General features: G+C 43.5%; 1 protein-coding gene across 1 annotated transcript in view; it reads left to right on the top strand.

Moving 5' to 3' along the window:
- The window catches only part of WDR49 (WD repeat domain 49), a 101,503-nt gene that overhangs the window by 38,782 nt on the left and 40,588 nt on the right, over positions 1 to 22,133 (top strand). Inside the window, exons 8-9 of the mRNA XM_075864031.1 lie at positions 4,803 to 4,967; positions 19,210 to 19,325. Of these exons, the coding sequence (XP_075720146.1) occupies positions 4,803 to 4,967; positions 19,210 to 19,325 (281 nt within the window). The remainder of the gene's footprint in view (positions 1 to 4,802; positions 4,968 to 19,209; positions 19,326 to 22,133) is intronic.

Below are 22,133 nucleotides of genomic sequence, written 5' to 3'. Positions count from 1 at the left end.
ACATCCTACAGTTAAGTTAACATAAAATTGTTATAGCGTACCTAACTTTTCAGGTGACTTTTCAAAATAAGCGGTCATATGTGTTTACATGAGGAATAACACTGTTTCTGGCCATTATGTGACTTGTATTCTGCATTTTTTAGCAGTTTTCCCCTCTGCAGGCTCTAATTCACATTTTCTCTGAGCTAGTGGGTGGGGCATAACGGCTAGCATGTCTTCTATATACTGCACACATAGAAGGGGAGAATTCTGCTCTCCTAACTCTATCACAGACACACACACACACACACACACACAAATATATATACACATATACATACACATATATATATATCACAAATATGTGTGTATATATATATATATATATATATATATGCTGCCACAGCATAGAGGAGATTATACAGTAATGAGCAGTGTAGCAGTGCAGCTGAGAATCTAGCACTGTGGTGACATATAAATCTTACCAGCAGCCTGTGTCATTCTCACTCTGCTCCTGCTTCCTCCCCCTGGTCTCCCATCCACTCTCCATAGACTTACTCTCTCTCTCTCTCTCTGCTCCCCCCTCCTGCTCCCCCTCCCCTCTCCAAAGACTTGTAAGGACATTCAGTGAAGAAATACACCCCCACCTTCTGCAGTCCATCTGTAACCAGGGACAGACTATTCTTGACAACAGGGGTTGGAAAGCAGATTACGGGAAGGTAGGCACCAACTGGCAGTAACTTCACACAGAATCTATATCAGGTATACTATTAGATTAGCTAAGTTGAAAAGTTAGTGTTCATTTAAAATCGGTAGATTTTCATATCAAAATGTGCCAGAATTCTAGCTCAAATTGCATAAAAAACTGGCATACATGCCGTGCGGCAAATTTATTATGTGTTTTAGAGACTTTTTACACCTCACTCTTGACAGTCTTGAAATGTGTCTAAAAATGGCATGGTTAAGAGAAGTCATAAAATGCGCATGATTAAGGCTATGCACCATTCTTTTGGTGCAAAATATTGGTGTAAAGTATGCCAATCATAACATGGTGTAAGGAAGAGAAAAGTCTCTAACAGGTCTAGCAAATATCTAGCAAATCTAAAATGATAGACCTACAGTAAGTTGTTAACAATTCAGTTCCAAAGTTTTAAGAGAACACCAGCAATATGCTCGGAGCACACAAATAATACTTTTTTAATGCCTGCCTGGAGATTGACTTTAATCTAAAGTGATCCATAGCACTCTCCATTCCAAAAGCAATGCAAAAATGTTTTGTAGAATTTTATGTGCTATGGCAAAATTATTGTATAAGGTTTCTCATTTTGTCCATCCGCAGCTATATAAGTTAGAAAGACGTTCTGTACTTAGGTTTTTAAGGAAGAACTATTTGTAATATTTCTTTGATTCTTTTTTATTTTAATTCCACATCGGCATTAGTGGGCACATGTTTTATTTTTATAATAAAAACGGTTAAGCCTGTCTACATTAGGATGGGGACACATCAGTCAGTAAACCACAGTTGTTCACGTGTCACTGCTATGTCCTCACAGCTGCCTTATTACCCCTTCCATGTAATAGATCAGTAAATCTTTCTCAAGCTTGCTTCGCATGAACCTTGAATATTAATAGTTAACTTGTTTAACTCTGTCCATTATTAATGTTGGGGGATAATGTCTGGGAAATGTTTCTGGTTGTCTGCATATGTGTAACATACTAAAAAGGAGCAAACTTGGGGTAAGGCCACACGGTGCGCCCACGTTGCGTTTATGTTGCGTTTTTAAACCGCAGCAAGTCATTCTTCAATAGAAGTCAATGGTGAGATGTTTGTTGACAGACTGCTGCTATTATATTACAATGTGTTTTTTGTGCTGTTAACTGCATCTTCATAATGTCCGACCGCATGCGGTTAATGACCGCGCTGCCAAAGTTGTTGCTGAACTGCTTGCGTTTTTGCTAACCGTTCTGCAATGCATTGTAATGAACTATATACAGGAAGCACCAAACAAACTTCAACACGGGTGAAAACTATGTCCATCAATTATTTCCTTTAAAAACGCAACAGAACTGCAGCATTACAGAGACATAAAACGCATGCAGTTGACCGCATGCGGTTTTCAAATGCAACAAAACCGCGTCAACGACACAGTGTGGCCTTACCCTTAGAAACGGATTTCAATTGCTTTGTTGATGGAAGAAATTATGAAAAGAAACGGAACGCTGAGTCTTAAGGATTTTATAATTCTCGCATTTTCAATATTAAAAATCACAATGTTTAAACCTACTGAACAGTGTGGTTTAATTCAGATATTTTTCCGTTATTTGATTATTGTGTTATTAAAATTGATGGCCTATCCTTAGAATAGGCCATCAACGTTAGATTGGTGGGTTCTGAATGTCGGCACCTCCGCCGATCAGCTGTTTGAAGGGGTTGTGGTGCTTGACTTGAATGGGACAGTGGTGCAATAGCTTGCAAGGCCACTACAAATGTAACAGCGAAAGCAAGTAGGAACGAGGAAGAGAACCATGTAAACAATGAAGAGGCGACCGCCCCTTCAAACAGCCGACAGTTGGACCCCCACAAATCTAATATTGATGGACTATCCTAAGGATAGGCCATCAATTTTAATAACTCATGACCCCTTCAATGGTATGTTCCCACAGGCAGGATACGTTGCGGAATTTCCGCAACGGAATTCTGTGCAGAAATTCCATAGCAGTTACAGTAGCAGCAAAGTGGATGAGATTTCTGCAAAATTCAATTGTCAATTTATCCTGCAGCAGATATGTTGCGTGTTTGAGCTATAAACTTGAATGGGGAGCATAAATTCCGCACTAAAATACGCAAGTTGAGTTTTGTTGCAGTTTGCACAGTGTTTATGCACCGGAAACTCTGTAAAAAGTGCATGAAATCCGCACGTGCACATTAAGTTTGTTACAATCAATACTTCATACTAAATCTGCAAGTAAAACCGCTGCAGAAAATCTGCAATTATTTCCGCAGCAAAATTACATTTCCTCAGCAATTTGCACAGCAAAAACACACTATTTGCTTCAGATTTCTGTGACTGATTTACCTGTGTTTTTGTGATACTGCTGCAGATATTCCATTGCGGAAATTCTGCAGCATATCCTGCCTGTGGGAATATACCCTAAGGCCCGGTTTCCAAGTAGCGTAAACGCTGCAGAATTTACGCTACGGAATTCTGTGCGGAAATTCCGCAGCATTTACAGTAGTAGCAAAGTGGATGATATTTTGAAAATCTCATGCCCATGCTGCAGCAAAAAAACGCAGTGAAAACATTTATACATTGACCTGCAGTGTGGAATTTAAATTGGCAGCATGTCAATTTATGCTGTGTTTTGTTGCTTTTCTGTTGCAATGTGGTATGGTTTCTCGGACGGTATGTGTGGCTTGTTCCAGATCGGATACGCTGCGCAGTTTTTACACAGAGTATCCGACCCGTGGGATCCCAGCCTAAGGCCTTATTTACATGAGCGTTGCGCACCTCGGACGTGAAAAATGCCTTCAATGGGAAGGTGAAACGTTGCCTGTATGTTCGGTGAAGAAATTTTGTATTTTTCTATACTATTGGAGTGCTGCCTCTTCTTTTGGATTGGGGTCTAATTTCGTTTTGTCAAGATTCCTCTGAGGATAGCTAGATGCTACAGTACAGCTCCTATATTTTGTTTGTTCCGAGGGTAAGCTGAAGATTTTCTAATCTGCAGCATGTCAGTTCTGTTGTTGATTTTATAGCAGATTTTCACTGTGTATTTCACCCTTTGCAATGCATAGGGTAAAATCGGCACCAAAATCTGTTTTAAGATCCGTATGCAAATCAATAGATTATGTCCAGAAGCCTAGTAACCATATCTTGTAATATTGTTACACTAAAGAAAGGCATCCGGGTTCCTTTTGTACTCTTTTAGTGAATTCACCATGACAACTTTCTGTGGCAGAGAGTTCCATAGTCTCACTGCTATTACAGTAAAGAATCTCCTACTAGGTTGGTGTAGAAAACTTCTTTCCACTAGACGTATAGGATGCAGTTTGTTATAGTTACAGTTAGGTATAAATAGATCATAGTATATAAATAGTATATTATAGTATAGTAATAGTATATAAATAGATTATAGTATAGTTAGGTATAAATAGATCATGAGAGAGATTTCTGTGTTGAACTTTGTTATATTTATACATAGGTATTAGGTCACCCCCTCAGCCGTCTTTTTTCTCAACTAAATAGCTCTAACTTTGACAATCTTTCAGGGGTACTGCATTCTTCCAATCCTGATTTTTGCTATTGTTGACCACCTCTGAACTAGTACAACCTCTACTACGGTATGTCTTTCTTGTGAACTGGTGACCAAAACTGTACACAACATTCCATATGCGGTCTGATGAGGGATTTGTAAGGCTGAGTTTACACCTGCATCGTCAATGCCATTGTTATGCTAGGTAACAGGAACAACGAAACTGACGGAGTGCCGAATCCATCGCATGACGGACTTATGGCACCTTCACTGATATGAAGGTTTGACACAAACTAATCAGTACAAGTTATGTGGATACGATACAGAACAAAAAACAAGGGTCACCATAAATAAAGCTTGAGTTGTTGTAAATCATATAATATTATGGTATGATGAATCTTGTTTTAATACCTATAAATCCTAGTCATATATAGCATACTTTTAGGTTGACGTTTTTTTTTAAAGTATGAAGGGAAAGTGAGCTGATAATGTTCATTATCCTTGGATACCAGTAAGGAAAAAGTATTAAGTGCTATTTATATTCACTTGTAATATTCCTAACTTTCTAGGTAATCAGCTCAGACACAGGATCGACAATTACTTTCTGGATGATAGACACTGGAAGGAAAATCAAGCAGTTTGCCGGCTGTCATGGCAATGCAGAGATTAGCACCATGGCCTTAGATGCAAGTGAAACGAGACTTTTAACAGGGAGCACTGATGGTACAGTAAAGGTGAGAACAGGCCTGTCATTAAGTTCTAATTATTGTTTGGTTCTTCTAGTGTTAATATCTACTGAAGCCATGTAACCAAGAGATAGGCTCGTCCACACGTGGCGGAATTGCTGCGAATTGCGGACAGAAAATACGCAGCAGAAGTGGGTGAGATTTAACAAATCTCATCCACACGCAGCGTAAATATTCCGAGCAGAAATTGACCTGCGGTGCGTATTTTTTGGACCACAGCATGTAATATCCTGCTGCGGAAAGTGGACAGAATTGCTGCGTTTTTCCGAGGAGATGTCGCCATCTCGCATTTCGCATCGTGAAAAAGGCAGCAAAATACGCATCATTATCTGCAGTCAAAAATGCATGAAATGGTGAATTTTTTGCAGCAGTGGAAAGTCTGCTACTTTCAACGGAATTGCTGCAGAAATTCTCTGCAGCAATTCCGTCACGTGTGGACAAGCCCATAAACTGCATAACAATTAAAGAGGTCGCCTGAGGTTTAAAAAAAGAAGAACAACAAAAGATCTGGTTATTTTCCAGGAACAGCACTCACCTGAAAAGCAATGAGCTGAAATATCAAACACAGACCATGGACGGACATGGACAGCCCAAGAGTGTTGACATTTTTGGGAAAAAAAACGCATATTATTTTTCCTAATCTCAGATGACCCCTTTAATAAACATACATTGCATTTACACTCTCACTTACTGAAGCTGATGTGTATTTATAGGGTTATCTTCAATGATAATAAAATAATAATGGTAATATTGAGTCAAGAAATTGAAATACACCGTACCTGAAGTCAAGCATAAGACTTTGAGAACATGGCAGCATCAGTATCCTGCAGCCCAAATGGTAGAATCTACATGTAACTTTTCAGTCAGCTATACTATCACAAGAAAGTTTTAAAAGGGATGTTAGGCTGGGTTCACACTACCTATTTTCAGACGTAAACGAGGCGTATTATGCCTCGTTTTACGTCTGAAAATAGGGCTACAATACGTCGGCAAACATCTGCCCATTCATTTGAATGGGTTTGCCGACGTACTGTGCAGACGACTTGTCATTTACGCGTCGTCGTTTGACAGCTGTCAAACGACGACGCGTAAAAATACAGCCTCGTCAAAAGAAGTGCAGGACACTTCTTTGGACGTTTTTGGAGCTGTTTTCTCATAGACTCCAATGAAAACAGCTCCAAAAACGGACGTAAAAAACGCAGCGAAAACGGCGCGAATAACGCCGCGAAAAAAGCGAGTTGCTCAAAAAACGTCTGAAAATCAGGGGCTGTTTTCCCTTAAAAACAGCTCTGTATTTTCAGACGTTTTTGGTCACTACGTGTGCACATACCCTAACAGCTCATGGCAACCACACTGTAAAGTAATGGGCTGCAGCATCGGACAACAGCTCCTATCAAGCACAGATGCTCATCATAGGGGAATGGACTGTGACGATGCACAGGTGCACACTAAGGCTGGGTTCACACAACCTATTTTCAGACGTAAACGAGGCGTTTTATGCCTCGATTTATGTCTGAAAATACGGCTCCAATACGTTGGCAAATATCTGCCCATTCATTTGAATGGGTTTGCCGATGTACTGTGCCGACGACCTGTCATTTTACGCGTCGCTGTCAAAAGACGACTCGTAAAATGACTGCCTCGTCAAAGAAGTGCAGGACACTTCTTGGGACGTAATTTGAGCCGTTTTTCATTGAATTCAATGAAGAACAGCTCAAAATTACGCCCATAATTGACGACTTGCAAAACGCGAGTACGTGCAATTACGTCTGAAATGCAGGAGCTGTTTTCTCCTGAAAACAGCTCCGTAACTTCAGATGTAACGGTCGTTATTGTGTGCACATACCCTTAGACTCGGGCTACATAGTTACATAGTTAGTACGGTTCAAAAAAGGCACACGCCCATTAAGTTCAACCAAGGGATGGGAGAAGGGAAGGGATGAAACAAAAATTCTACACATTCACATAGGAGCTAATATTTTTTCGTTCTAGGAAATTATCGAAGCCTTTTTGAAAGCCATCTACTGTAGCTACTGTGACCAGCTCCTGCAGTAGACTATTCCATAGATTCACAGTTCTCACAGTAAGCCGGATTCACACGAGCGTGTGCGTTTTGCGCGTGCAAAAGGTCCACAAAAGCTCTGTGTGTCATCAGCATATATGTGTGGCTGCGTGATTTTCGCGCAGCCGCCATCATTATGACACTCTTTTTATGTTTAGAAACATAACAGTTTTCATTCATAGTTTTGACTACTGTAGCGCGCATCACGAGCGGCACATGGAAGTGCGTCCGTGTGCCGTGCGCGGTTTTCATGCACCCATTGACTTCAATGGGTGCGCGATGCACGAAAAACGGGCAAATATAGGACATGTCGTGAGTTTTACGCAGCGGACATACGTTGCGTGAAAATCACTGACAGTCTGAACGGCCCCATTGACTAACATAGGTCCATGCGACGCGCGTGAAAATCACGCGTGTTGCACGGACGTATTGTACGTTCGTCTGAATAAGCCCTAAAGAAGGCTTGTCGCCTCTGCAGATTGAACCTATTTTTCTCCAGACGGCGGGAGTGCCCCCTTGTCTTTTGAGGGGGTTTTACATGGAGCAGGATTTCACCATATTTCATGTATGGGCCATTCATATATTTATATAAGTTAATCATGTTCCCCCAAGGGTGCGTTCACATATATCTGTTGCATCAACATCAGTTTTTTTTGTCTCCAAAATAATTACAACTGATGCAAAACTGATGCAAAAATTCATCAGTTGCCATCAGGCTTTTTCACAATTTTTACTACAAAAGCATCAGTTGTCATTGGTTGTCGTTAGTTGTCATCAGTTGTTACTATCCGTTTTTAACATCAGTTTTTACCACAATGGTCCACCAAAAAGGTCGGTTAGGGTCTGAAAATGTGCCAATTTTATCAGAGTAAGGCCTCATTAACACGAACGTGATATACGTCCATGCGACGCACGTGCTTTTCACGCGGGTCGCATGGACCTATACAAGTTTATGGGGGCATGCAAACAGTCCGTGAGTTTTGCTCAGCGTGAGTGCGCTGAAAAAAACTCACGACATGTTCTAAATTTCTGCGTTTTTCGCGCATCACGCACCCATTGAAGTCAATGGGTGCGTTAAAACCACGAAGGTCGCACGGAAGCACTTCCGTGCGAACTGCGTGATTCGCGCAAGAGCTGTCAAACTCTGAATGTAAACAGAAAAGCACCACGTGCTTTTCTGTTTACAAACATCCAAACGGAGTGTCTTAGAGATGAGCGAACCGAACTTCACCGTGTTCGGCCGAACTCGTTTTGGCCGAACTTATTTTGACCGAACCCGGCAAAAAATATTCCGGTACGCGACGTCAGGAGACAGTGACTGTCCAGGGTGCTGAAAGAGTTAAACTGGTTCAGCACCCTGGACAGTGACTTCCGATCACAATATACATGAACGTGTAAAAAAAAAAAAAAGTTCTGACTTACCAATAACTCCCGGCTTCTTCCTCCAGTCTGACCTCCCGGGATGACAATTCGGTCCAAGTGACAGCTGCAGCCAATCACAGGCCAAGCACAGGCTGCAGCCAATCACAGGCTGCAGCGGTCAAATGGACTGCCGCGTCATCCAGGGAGGTGGGGCCGGATGTCAAGAGAGGGACGCGTCACCAAGGCAACGGCTGGGAGACCGGACTGGAGGAAGCAGGAAGTTCTTGGTAAGTATGAACGTCATTTTTTTTATTCACAGGTTGCTGTATATTGTGATCGGAATTCACTGTCGAGGGTGCTGAAAGAGTTACTGCCGATCAGTTAACTCTTTCAGCACCCTGGACAGTGACTGACGTCGACTAGCCTCATCTCTATGATGGCGGCTGCGCGAAAATCTCGCAGCCGCGCATCATACACTGATGACACACGGAGCTGTCAAGTGCCTTTTGCGCATGCAAAATGCTGCGTTTTTTTGCGTGCGCAAAACGCACACGCTCGTGTAAAGCAAAGTGTGTGATAGTTTGGATACACGATAGAGTAAATACATGTTGTGTACTTGTCATTTCACAAAACTTCTGACGTGTCAGGGATCTCCTTCTCTGCTCCGGCCTCAGCGCTACACTGAAGTCTGACATACACATTGTAATGTCACATGTGTCATATGGTGCATTGCCTTGGCCGGCGCCGAGAGGCAGAGCCCAGAAGGCAGCTGCTGTCCAATCCCCTCACCTCAGATCTTCGAAGCAGCCTTGTGAAGCTGCAAAGACACTAAACACTAGCCCTAACTTCAGGGAGTAGCTAGTTTTTGGCACATTTACAGCTACCCAATCCCACCCCGCATTTCCTACCCACCCCACACCACGCTGGGATTGCTGTTTCTTTCTATTCACACGACAGGTGTCAGCCGTTAAAAACGTCCATCTCGGCTCCTTTTTGACGGCCGTTTTGCATCTGTTTTGTATCCATTCTGTGTCCGTGTTTCCGTTTTTGATGGCCGATTGTGACCCGTTGTGCATCCGTTTTTCACTGTCCATTTTAAAAGCGAATGAATGTCATGTGTAGATAATGCCACAGTGCCCTCTGTAGATAATGCTAAAGTGCCCTCTGTGTATAGTCAATATATGTTGGAAGAAAAAAGGACCAAAGCCGGCGCTGCTACTCAATAAAAGTAAATAATTAATCAATGATATTGATGTTTTATTGCAATCAGGCTAGGATAAGGCCTGATTGCAATAAAACATCAATATCATTGATTAATTATTTACTTTTATTGAGTAGCAGCGCCGGCTTTGGTCCTTTTTTCTTCCAACATATATTGTCTCCATTACGGTGGCCTTTGGCTTCACCGGTTGGGATCTCGGCAGCAGCACTCACTCCATACTGCAATTCCAACGCAAATATTCTTCTGCCCTGTGGTGAGCATTCATTTGTATTTACTGACTACTACAGTGAGGGTATGTTCACACGGCCACATTTCAGACGTATACGAGGCGTATTATGCCTCGTTTTACGTCTGAAAATATGGCTACAATACGTCGGCAAACATCTGCCCATTCATTTGAATGGGTTTGCCGACGTACTGTGCAGACGACCTGTTATTTACGCGTCGTCGTTTGACAGCTGTCAAACGACGACTCGTAAAAATACAGCCTCGTCAAAAGAAGTGCAGGACACTTCTTTCAGACGTTTTTGGAGCTGTTTTCTCATAGACTCCAATGAAAACAGCTCCAAAAACGAGTTGGTAAAAAAATGAGTTGGTAAAAATGCGAGTTGGTAAAAAACGTCTGAAAAGCAGGGTCTGTTTTCCCTTGAAAACAGCTCTGGATTTTCAGACGTTTTGGTTGACTACGTGTGAACATACCCTAAAGGATCTGCCAGACACAGCTTCTGTGTCGACGCCCGTGGTTAGTCAGTCTGCACCTGCTCCTAAGTCTGGTCGAGTGACCCCTCCTTCTACCAATCAGTCTGGGAGGCTGAGGAGTGGGAGAGCCTATCACAGCCTGGCCAGACGGAGCTAGCTCCCGCCCTCTGTCTATTTATACCTTCACTTCCTGCTCCTCCAGTGCCTGTGATTCTGTCTGTTTCCTGGCTCTGCTGCTGCTGCTTGTACTTTTGTCCTCTGCTCCATATAGACCCTGGTTGTTTGTCTGTCGTGCACATGGTGAGTGTAGGGACCGTCGCCCAGTTGTACGCCGTCGCCTAGGACGGGCCGTTTGCAAGTAGGCAGGGACTGAGTGGCAGGTAGATTAGGGCTCACCTGTCTGTCTCCCTACCCTGGCATTGCAGCTACTCCTTGGATTTACTTACACTATGTGGCGCCGTGCTTTTTTCTTTATCTCTGTGTATAGTGCCACACACCCCCTGTAGATAATGCCACAGTGCCCTCTGTATATAGTGCCACACTTCTCTCTGTATATAGTGCCACACACACCCTGTAGCTAATGCCACAGTGCCCTCTGTAGGTAGTGCCACAGTGCCCTCTGTATATATTGCCACATTGCTTTCTGTATATAGTGCCACACACACCCTGTAGATAATGCTGCAGTGCTCTCTGTAGATAGTGCCACACACCCCCTGTAGATAATGCCAAAGTGCCCTCTGTAGATAATGCCACAGTGCGCTCTGTAGATAATGCCACAGTGCCCTCTGTAGATAATGCCACAGTGCCGTCTGTAGATAGTACCACACTGCTCTTTGTACATAGTGCCACACCCCCCTGTAGATAATGCCGCAGTGCCCTCTGTAGATAATGCCATACATCTGCCTGTATATAGCGCCACCCACTCCCCCCTGTAGATAGCGCCACCCACCTCCCCTCCTGGAGGAGCCCCTGATGTCAATGTCCATATATGGACAGGGACATCAGGGGTTTTCCTCTAGGAGTGGAATCTCTGGCCAGAGCATCTGCAACACTCTGGCCGGGGATTCACTCCAGGAGGAGATCCTGATGTCACAATCCATATATGAACAAGGACGTCAGGGTCACCCTGTAGTAGCGGAATCACTGGCCAGAGAGTTGCCGATGCTCTGGCATGGGATTCCGCTCCAGGAGTAGCCCCTGGCGTCACTGTCCACATATGGACAGCGACGTCAGGGGCTCCTCTTGGAGCGGAATGCTCGGCCACAGTGTTGGCAAGGCTCTGGCTGGGGATTCCGCTCCTATAGGGAGCTATAGTGACGCTATCTACAGGTGGGGTGGTGCTATCTACAGGGGGGCATGGGTGGCACTAAATTCTCCTCCTGCTCCCCAGCCAGAGCGTCGGCAATGCTCTGGCCGCGGATTCCCATGGCAGGTGCTGGCGAAAGGTGGATGTGGCTAACAGTGAATTAAGATAGGATACGGCGCCGGACCTCCCTGGGAGCCAGACTCAAAAACGCTGCAGGTAACATTTTTGGATCCGGCTCCTGTAGAGGTCTAGCGCTGTACGGCGCCACAACTTATGTCTCAAGTGCCAGAACAGATCCCATAGAAAGCTATGGGATTTGTTCTAGCATCACTTTCCCTCCGGCTTTTCTGCAATACGCAAAGGGACAATGGATATATGTGAACGGCCCCTAACTGAAGTATAGCATTTTGGGGAAAAAAAAGAAACATTTCATACTGTTAGAAATTAATCCTGGCCAAAAGTCAGTCCACTAATTCACAGGCTCTCCCTTGTAGTTTAATGAGTTTGTAAAAGGTAGAAAATGAACTTTGCAAACTTGGGTCTTTAGTGAAACAAAACAGCCAATGAAATCTAAAGGCCTACTAGGGTTTTACCATTCTAAATGTAAATGGCGCACACAAAGCAGCAATCTGTGTTGTGTAAAAGGCTCATGAGGAAATACACCTTTGAATAATGGCCACACCAATGTAATAAAAGGTTTCACAGCAGGTAAAATGGCACAGTAAATCACATTTTATGCCATAGGTAAATGACACTTTCCTCTACCTGAAAAACTGAAGGAACAAAATAACAAAACTTGTGTGTAAATATTCTATATATTACTGGCTGAACATATACACTATATGGACAAAAGTATTCGGACACCTACACATTATACCTACAGGAGCTTTTATGACATCCCATTCTAAATCCATACGCATTCATATGGAGTTGGTCCCTACTTTGCAGTTAAACAGCTTCTACTCTTCTGGGAAGGCTTTCTACAAGATATTGTAGCGTGTGTGTGTGTGTGGGAATTTTTGCCCATTTATCCAGAAGAGCATTTGTGGGGTCAGACACTGACGTTGGACGATAGAGTCTGGCTTGCAATAATCTCCATTCCAGTTCATCCCAAAGGTGTTCAATGGGGTTAATGTCAGGGCTCTGTGCGGGCCAGTCACTTTCTTCCACACCAAACTCATCCAACCATGCCTTTATGGACCTTGCTTTGTGCACTGGGGCACAGTCATGCTGGAACAGAAAAGGGCCTTCCCCGAACTGTTCCCACAAAGATGGGAGCTACAATTGTCCAAAATGTCTTGGTATGCTGAAGCATTAAGATTTCCCTTTACAGTTGGCACAATGCAGTAAGGCAGCTAACGTTCTCCTGGCATTCGTCAAACCCGGACTCGTCCATCAGACTGCCAGATAGAGAAGTGTGATTCATCACTCCACAGAACATGTTTCCATTGCTCCAGAGTCCAGTGGCGGTGTGCTTTATACCACTTCATCCGATGGCTGGCATTGTGTTTGGTGATATAAGGGTATGTTCACATGCTTAGCAAATAACTTTTGAAAATACGGAGCTGTTTTCAAGGGAACTCGCGTTTTTTGAAGCGTTTAAGGCCGTTTTTTTAGCTGTTTTTCTATAGTGTCTATGAGAAACGGCTCCAAAAAAGGCTCAGAAAGTGACATGCACTTCTTTCTCATGGACGTTTTTTTACACGGCCGTTTTTCAAAACAGCCGCGTAAAAAAATGGCCCGTCGGAACAGAACACCGCTTTTTCACATTGAAATCAATGAGCAGATGTTTGGAGGTGTTCCGCTTCCAATTTTTCAGCCTGAAAAACGGCCAAAAATAAGGCGAGTGAACATACCCTAAGACTTGCATGCAGCTGCTCGGCCATGGAAACCCATGCCATGAAGCTCCCGAGGCACAGTTTTTGGGTGGATCTTAATGCCACAAGAGGTTTGGAGTTATTGAGTCAGCAGAGCGTTGGCGACTTTTATGCACTATGTGCCCCCAGCACTCATTGACCCCGCGCTGTAACTTTATGTGGTCTGCCACTTTGTGACTGAGTTGCTGTGGTTCCTAAACACTTCCACTTTGCAATATTACTATTCACAGTTGATCGTGGATTATCTAGGAGGGAAGACATTTCACAAACTGACTTATTGCAACAGTGACATCCTATTACAATACCATTCTCAAAGTCAGTGAGCTCTTTAGAACGACACATTCTTTCACAAATGTTTGTAAAGGTGACTGCATGGCCAGGTGCTTCAGTTTATACACCTGTGGTAATGGTACTGAATGAATCACCTGAATTCAATGATAAAGAGGTGTATCCAAATACATTTGTCCATATAGTGTTGGCACCGACTAGCGATAGCATTAAAATCAACTGCCTAATATTGTATAAATCCTCCTCGTGCTGCCAAAACAGTTCTGACCCGTCAAAGCATGAATTCCACAAGACCTCTGAAGGTGTCCTGTGGTATATGGCATCCAGATGTTAACAGTAGATCTTTAACCCCTTGCGCAGAATCACGTACATGGCATAGAAAGGCAACCGTTCACCAATTCCACCGTGCATGTACATGATTGAGATCATGCGGGTACAGCTTCTGTGCCCGCACGATCACCGTGGAAGCCCGGCTGTGAATGACAGCTGGGCTCCCGCTGCAATTGCTAGGTTTGGAGAATCCTCTAATCCCTGACGTTTAACTTTTTAAATTCCGTGTTCAATAGCGACCGTGGCATTTAAGTGGTTTGACAAAGGGAGGGAGCTCCCTCTGTCACTAATCGGCGGCCCAGGAACATGATCCCTAACGAGTTGTCATGGAAGTCGGGGCCTAAGAAAGGCCCCAGGCCTGCCCTGGCTATATGCCTATTAGGCCGTTCCAGAGGCATGGCCTAATAGATTGCCTGTCAGTTTTACACTGACAGTAAATAATGCTTTAGTATACTGAGTACCAAAGCATTAGATCTGCAATCAAAAGATCGCATTGTAAAGTCCCCTAGTCGCACAAAAAAATAAATTAGAACAGTTAAATAAAGTTTATAAAAAAAAGAAATAAAGATTACGGTAAAAATTTAAATAAACATTTTTTTTCCATAAAAAGTTGTTTTATTTGCTAAACTGTTAAAAATATATATATATACACATATGGTATCGCCATAACTACCCAAATAATAACGATACCACATTACTAAAACCGCCAGGTGAACGCCGTAAAAATAAACCACACAAAAACAGCGAACATTTTTTCCATTCCCCCCACCCCACAAAATAAAATAAAAATTAATAAGTCCCATGTACCCCAATATGATACAGATAAAAACTATGTCTTGTCCCACAAAAAACAAACAAGCCCACATATGGCTACATCTACAGACAAAATAAAAAGTTACGGCTCTTGGAAAGCAGCGATGCAAAAAATAATAATTTTTGTCTAAAAGTGTTTTAATTGTGCAAATGTAGTAAAACATAAAAAAACCTTTACATTTTTGTATCACCATAATCATAGTGACCCATAAAAAAGAAGTTAACATGTTATTTACACCGCATAGTGAACGGTGTGAATTTGAAATGCGAAAAACAATGCTAGAAATACCTGGGGTTTTGTTTCAATTCCCTCCCTAAAAAAATTAATAAAAGTTAAGAAATAAAATATATACACCTAAAATAGGTCTGGTCCTGAAGGGGTTAACATCTAGTTTCTCCAGCACTTGATGCTCGATCGGATTGAGATCTGGGGAATTTGGAGTCCAAGTCAACACTTTGAACTCTTTGTCATGTTCCTCAAATCAATGCGGAACAATTTTTGCAGTGTGGCATGGCGCATTTTATGCTACTGAAAGAGGCCACTATCATTAGAGAATACCGTTGCCATGGAGGGATAAACTTGGTCTGCCACAATGTTTAGGTAGGTGGTACGTGACATAGTAACATCCACATAAATGTCAGTATCCAAGGTTTCCCAGCAGAACATTGACCAGAGCATAACACTGCCTGTGACGGCTTGTCTTCTTCCCATAGTTCATCTTGTTGCCATCTCATCCACAGGTAAGAGATGCGCACACACTGTCCCCCTTCACATAATCTAAAAAAAAAACATGTGTTTCTTCAGACCAGACAACCTTCTTCTATTGCTCCATAATACGGTTCTGATGCTCACGTGCCGATTGTAAGAACTTTCAGCGGTGGACAGCGGTCAGCATGGACACTCTGACCAGTCTGTTGCTACGCAGCCCCATACAGAGCAAGCTACCATATACTGTATGTACTGACACCTTTCTATTATAGCCAGCAGTGACTTTTCAACAATTTGTGCAACAGTCACTCTTCTGTGGAGTCAGACCACACTGACTAGCTTTCCCTACGCACATCAATACGGTTCATCCGTTGTCCTTCCATGGATCACTTATGGTAGCTAATAATCCCTGCATACAGTTCTACACACAGTTTTGATGCTGTTTTCGGTTCTGTTTTTGGCTGCGTGTTTTGAGCCAAAGTCAGAAGTGGATCCAAACGGAAGGAAAGGTATAAAGAAAAGACTGATGCATCTTTTTACTTTTGTATCCAGTCCTGTGGTTTGGCTCAAAAATAGAGCCAGAAACTACCGCAAAAACTGCAACAAATCTGGTGTTTTTACATGCATTTTTTCATTGCCGTTTTCTCATGCAGTTTAACATGTTGGACAAAACCCCTGTTTGAATGAGGCCTAAAGGGGTTTTTCCATCTCTGAAAGTGATAGCATATTGCTTATTTAACGCTCCCCTTTACGTGTCCCCTTCACAGTTTTTCTCTGCACAGCGGCACTCTCGACAACCCACTGTGCAGGGAACTTCAACAAAGCTTCTTTAAAGTGCTCCACTCACATAAAATATAGAATTTGGTTTCTGCTATCTGTGATCCTTCCAAATTAAGATATTTAGTAAAACTGTAATTGTGTCAGTTATCAAAATGTTTTTTTCCTTTTTATGTGTAAATATATTGTAAATTATAGGAGTTGTCTGGGCATGGGATTGTTTTTCATACTGATGACCTATCCACAGAATAGGTCATCAGCAGAGGTGTAGCTAGGGGTTTAGCACGGGGGGGGGGGGGGTAAAACATATCTGAGGGAGCCCAAACCTAGTGCCCCCCCCCATAACTTATGTTTACAACTGAAGATGCGAATTCTAATTATATACCAGCCATCATCTCTGGTATATTCAGGGTTGATGGGGATTATATACAGCCATCATCCCTGTTTATAACCCCCATCCTCCCTGAATATACCAGCCATCATCACTGTGTATAACCCCCATAATCCCTGTATATACCAGCCATCATCCCTGTATATGTAACCCCTATCATCTCTGTATATACCAGCCTGGCTAGTACATACAGGTTAGATGGGGGTTCTAAACAGGGATGATGGCTGGTATATACAGGGATGATGGGGGTTAATGCAGGAATGATGGCTGGACTACCCATCATCCCTGCATATAACAACCATCATCCCTTTATATAACAACCATAATCCCTGTACATAACAACCATCATTCCTGTATGTAAACCCCATCATCCCTGTATATACCAGCCAGGCTACCCCTGTCATATAGGTACTGTACCCAGCATGACCCGAACAATAGTATCGATATGCTGGGAGTTGCTGTTTAAAAAAAAATAAAAAATCATACCACCCATCATCTCGCTGCAGATCATACAGTGACTACGGTACTGATTAGAAGCAGAATAAACATTTATATTAAGTGACTCACCAGTGACGATCTCAGATTATAGTTGTTCTTTTTTCTCTTTTGTTCTCCATCCGGTCCAGACCTCTATGACGACTTCTCCCGGCCACAGCCCATTTCTGCAGATTGCCGTTCAGATGTCTTCAGCTTCTCACTTTTCAAACATTTCTGCACCTGTAAACAAAGATAAAATTCACACTACGCCCCTAAATATAAAGGAGCCATACACTGCACCTCTAATTATAATCGCCCAATCCACTGTGTCCCTGATTATAATAGCACCATACAGTGTCCCTGATTATAATAGCACCATACCCTGTGTCCCCAATTATAATAGCACGATACACTGTGTCCCTGATTATAATAGCACCATAAACTGTGTCCCTGATTATAATAGCACCATACACTGTGTCCCACACACACAGTGCTCCCTGTAGAAAGTGCCCCCATAGATAGTACCCACATACGGCCCCCTGTAGATAGTGCCCCACATATAGCCCCTGTAGATAGTGCCCCACATATAGCCCCCTGTAGATAGCGCCCTTCTTATAGCCTCCCTGTAGATAGTGCCCCACATATATTACCTCCTGTAGATCATACCCCACATATAGCCCCCCTGTAGATCGTGCCCTATATATAGCCCCCTGTAGATCGTGCCCTACATATAGCCCCCCTGTAGATCGTGCCCTACATATAGCCCCCCCTGTAGATAGTGCCCCACACCCACATATAGCCTCCTGTAGATAGTGCCCCACATATAGCACCCCCTGTATATAGTGCCTCACATATAGCCCATATAGATTGTGCCCTACATATAGCCCCCCCTGTAACTGACCCACATAGTGTCCCCTGTAGATTATGCCCCACATATAGCTCCCCCATAGATAATGGCACTCACACTTTTAAGTGAAAAAAAATAAAACTTTACATACTCATCCTGATCCCGTCCCCACGCGATCCCGTGTCAATACAGGCCTGCTCTCTTCTGAGCATGTCTACTGGGACTGAAAGACGCCCGTCGTTGAAGGGCTGATTGGCAGGGCAGAATGACTTGCCTCCGCCAATCAGCGCCTTTGAACAATGGAAGCGGCGCAATATCATCATCATGCTGCTAGCGTCGTTGAAAGGCGCTGATTGGCGGGGCAAGTCATTCTGGCCCTGCCAATCAGCGTTATTGTTAGGCACTTAATGGTCGGGCACGGAACGTGCCCAGCCATTCAGCGCTTATGCATGTAATTGTATTTGCATTCCATAGATGCAGGTACAATTAGTGCAGGAGGGGGTGGCGGCAACTGGTTTCAGTTGGGCCGCCGCCCACTCAGACAAGCAGCAGGCCATCCTGTGTGGCGGGCCATGGCAGGGGCAGCGCGAGCGGCGGTCATGGCGGGGGCGGTTGAGGTGGGCTCCACCATCTCAGTGGGTCAGGGGCCACCTCCCCCCTTTCCTCGCACCAACTACGCTACTGGTCATCAGTATATGATCGTGGGGGTCCGACATTCGGACCCCCCACCGATCAGCTGTTCCGGCTGCCCCTGGTTGGACCCCCATTGATCATATACTGATGACCTAGTCTGTGGCTAGGTCATCAGTATGTAAAACCGTACTGTTTCCAGACAACCCCTTCAAGTGAGAACTACTTATCATATTACCAATAAAACATATATATAGAAAGTACAGTTCGCCAGTATATCTCTCTCCCCCACAGCATGGACCAGATATATCAATTGGGCGCATAGCTAAAATGTTTATCTATTTATGTTGGAAAACTGGCATAAGTACATTTATAAATCAGCCCTATTACATGCGGACAGTAAAAATGCATCTAACTATGATTAATGTATTCTGTTTAAGATATGGGATTTCAATGGTCATTGTCACCACAAACTAAATGCTGGAAGAGACAGAGCTGTGGAAATTTCTCAGATCCTAGTGCTGAAGAGAAGTATACTGGTGGTCGGATGGGAGAGGTATGTGTTCTGTACCGGGTAGACTTAAAATAACAGTAACATTGTGCCAGTTTATGATTTAATAGAACTGACTTAACAGTAAAATATAATTCATTTAAACAAATTGACTCCATTGATAAAGACACAGAGACAAATACATTTGCCTAATAACATCAATACTTACTGTTTTAGGTTTCCTTCACACATGCGTTTTTCTTTTTTTGAAACCAAACCCATTTAAAAATGGCAACTTTTTTTTATTGTACGTGTGCTTTTTCTGTGTTTTTTTCCGGTGTTTTTTTTAAATAGCATATTTTAATACCTGCCTTTTTACAAGTGTTTTTCTAGGTGGCATTTTTCAAATTGCAATTCATGTCATTCAAAGTTCATGGGATTCAAAGATTCTGCCACACATGATTTATTCAGGAAAAAAAACGCCACAAAAAACTTCAATAAAAAAAACATAAGATACATTGACACATGAGTTTTTGGGATTAGGCAATAAAAACTAACGGAGGACTGTGAGAGAACTCCACTAACTGCCTGAAAAAACCAACCCCATGCTTCAATTTAAAAACAATGCCACTGACCCCCAAAAAAACGCAAGAAAAAAAACCACCACAGAAAACTCAATGTTTGTAGTGCTTCAGTATTTCCCTTTTAACATTTCACAAATATCTGAGGGCATCATTTTTTGCCAACAAAAACGCGGAAATAAATGCCAGGCAAATCGCCACAAAAAGGAGGTGTGAGGGCACACTAAATATAGGACAAAGGAGCATTGTAAATGAAATAATGGATGACAGATCAGTCACTTCATTTACAATCTGTGAAATTGTTAGGACCAATTCTACAGGAACCCCGCTGCTGAGGAAATAATTTTCTTTTAGGTCCCATGCACAAGACCGTAAAAATCATCCGTAATTTCAGTCCGCAATTACGGACCCATTCACTTCTATTGACCATGGATACCTTCTCGTTTATTTACGGGAAGGTGTTCGGGCTGTTGAAGGCCTCCGCAAAAGTTAGGACATTTATTTAGCTTTTTACCGACCGTGCTCCCATACTTTGTATGGGAGCATGAGTTGAAAATGCGGGTGGCTGTACGCAGCTATCGGCGACCGGCCGTGCCCGCAATCACGGGCAGTGATTACGGGCACGTGCATGTGCATGAGGCCTTAGAGTGTGTTCACACTTTGCGGTCGTTTTGTATTTTATGCAGCGATTTTTAAAAAATCACAGTAATAAAAACCCTAAGCCCATCAAAAACCTGACAATTCAAAGCCTATTAATTGAATATAAATTTATGTTTCAGTTCATCCCTATTTTCACAATCTCTGCTAAACTTTCTTGTTTACATAAAAACCATTCCTGACCTGCTCTATTTCCTAGCTACAGCTGCAGGCTGTTACAATGTATCAGTGTAGGTAAGAGTAAGGGCTGATTCAGACGAACGTTGCGTTTTTGCGTGCGCAAAAAACGCGGCGTTTTGCGCGCGCAAAAACCACTTGACAGCTGCGTGTGTCATCCGTGTATGATGCGCGGCTGCGTGATTTTCGCGCAGCCGCCATCATAGAGATGAGTCTAGTCGACATCAGTCACTGTCCAGGGTGCTGAAAGAGTTAACTGATCGGCAGTAACTCTTTCAGCACCCTCGACAGTGAATGCCGATCACAATATCGAGAAACCTGTTAAAAAAAAAAGAAAAAGTTCGTACTTACCGAGAACTTCCTGGCCGTTGCCTTGGTGACGCGCCTCTCTTGACATCTGGCCCCACCTCCCTGGATGACGCGGCAGTCCATGTGACCGCTGCAGCCTGTGATTGGCTGCAGCCTGTGCTTGGCCTGTGATTGGCTGCAGCTGTCACTTGGACTGAATTGTCATCCCGGGAGGTCAGACTGGAGGAAGAAGCTGGGAGTTATCGGTAAGTCAGAATTTCTTTTTTTTTTTACACGTTCATGTATATTGGGATCGGAAGTCACTGTCCAGGGTGCTGAAACAGTTTAACTCTTTCAGCACCCTGGACAGTGACTATCTCCTGACGTCGCGTACCGGAAATTTTTTTGCCGGGTTCGGCCAAAACTAGTTCGGCCGAACCCGGTGAAGTTCGGTTCGGTTGTCCGGGTTCGCTCATCTCAAAGACACTCCATTTGGATGTTTGGAAACAGTAAAGCACGTGGTGCTTTTCTGTTTACATTCATCCTTTTGACAGCTGGTGCGCTGTTTCAGTCGGTTCGCACGGAAGTGCTTCCGTGCGACCTGCGTGGTTTTGGGTGCGTGATGCGCGAAATACGCGGAGATATTGAGCATGTCGCGCTTTTTGCGCAGCGGACAAACGCTGCGCAAAAAGCACGGACTGTCTGTACTGCCCCATAGACTTGTATTGGTCTGTGCGTGGCGCGTGAAAACCACGCGGCCCGCACGGACCCAATACACGTTCGTGTGAATCCCCCCTTAGGCTGGGTTCACACAACCTATTTTCAGATGTAAACGAGGCGTATTATGCCTCGTTTTACGTCTGAAAATAGGGCTGCAATACGTCGGCAAACATCTGCCCATTCATTTGAATGGGTTTGCCGACGTACTGTGCAGATAACCTGTAATTTACACGTCGTCGTTTGACAGCTGTCAAACGACGACGCGTAAATGGACTGCCTCGGCAAAGAAGTGCAGGGCACTTCTTTGCCACGTAATTCGAGCTGTTCTTCATTGAACTCAATGAAGCACAGCTCAAAATTTACGAGCGTCTCAGACACCTCGTAAATTACGAGGAGAATTTACGTGTGAAACGAGGCAGCTGTAAACAGTCTGTCTTTTCACACGTAAATG

This window comes from Rhinoderma darwinii, chromosome 4 (genome assembly GCF_050947455.1).
Source record: "Rhinoderma darwinii isolate aRhiDar2 chromosome 4, aRhiDar2.hap1, whole genome shotgun sequence".
NCBI lineage: Eukaryota > Metazoa > Chordata > Amphibia > Anura > Rhinodermatidae > Rhinoderma > Rhinoderma darwinii.
Note: the sequence above shows the minus strand (reverse complement) of the source record. Positions and strands in the feature narration are given on the sequence as shown.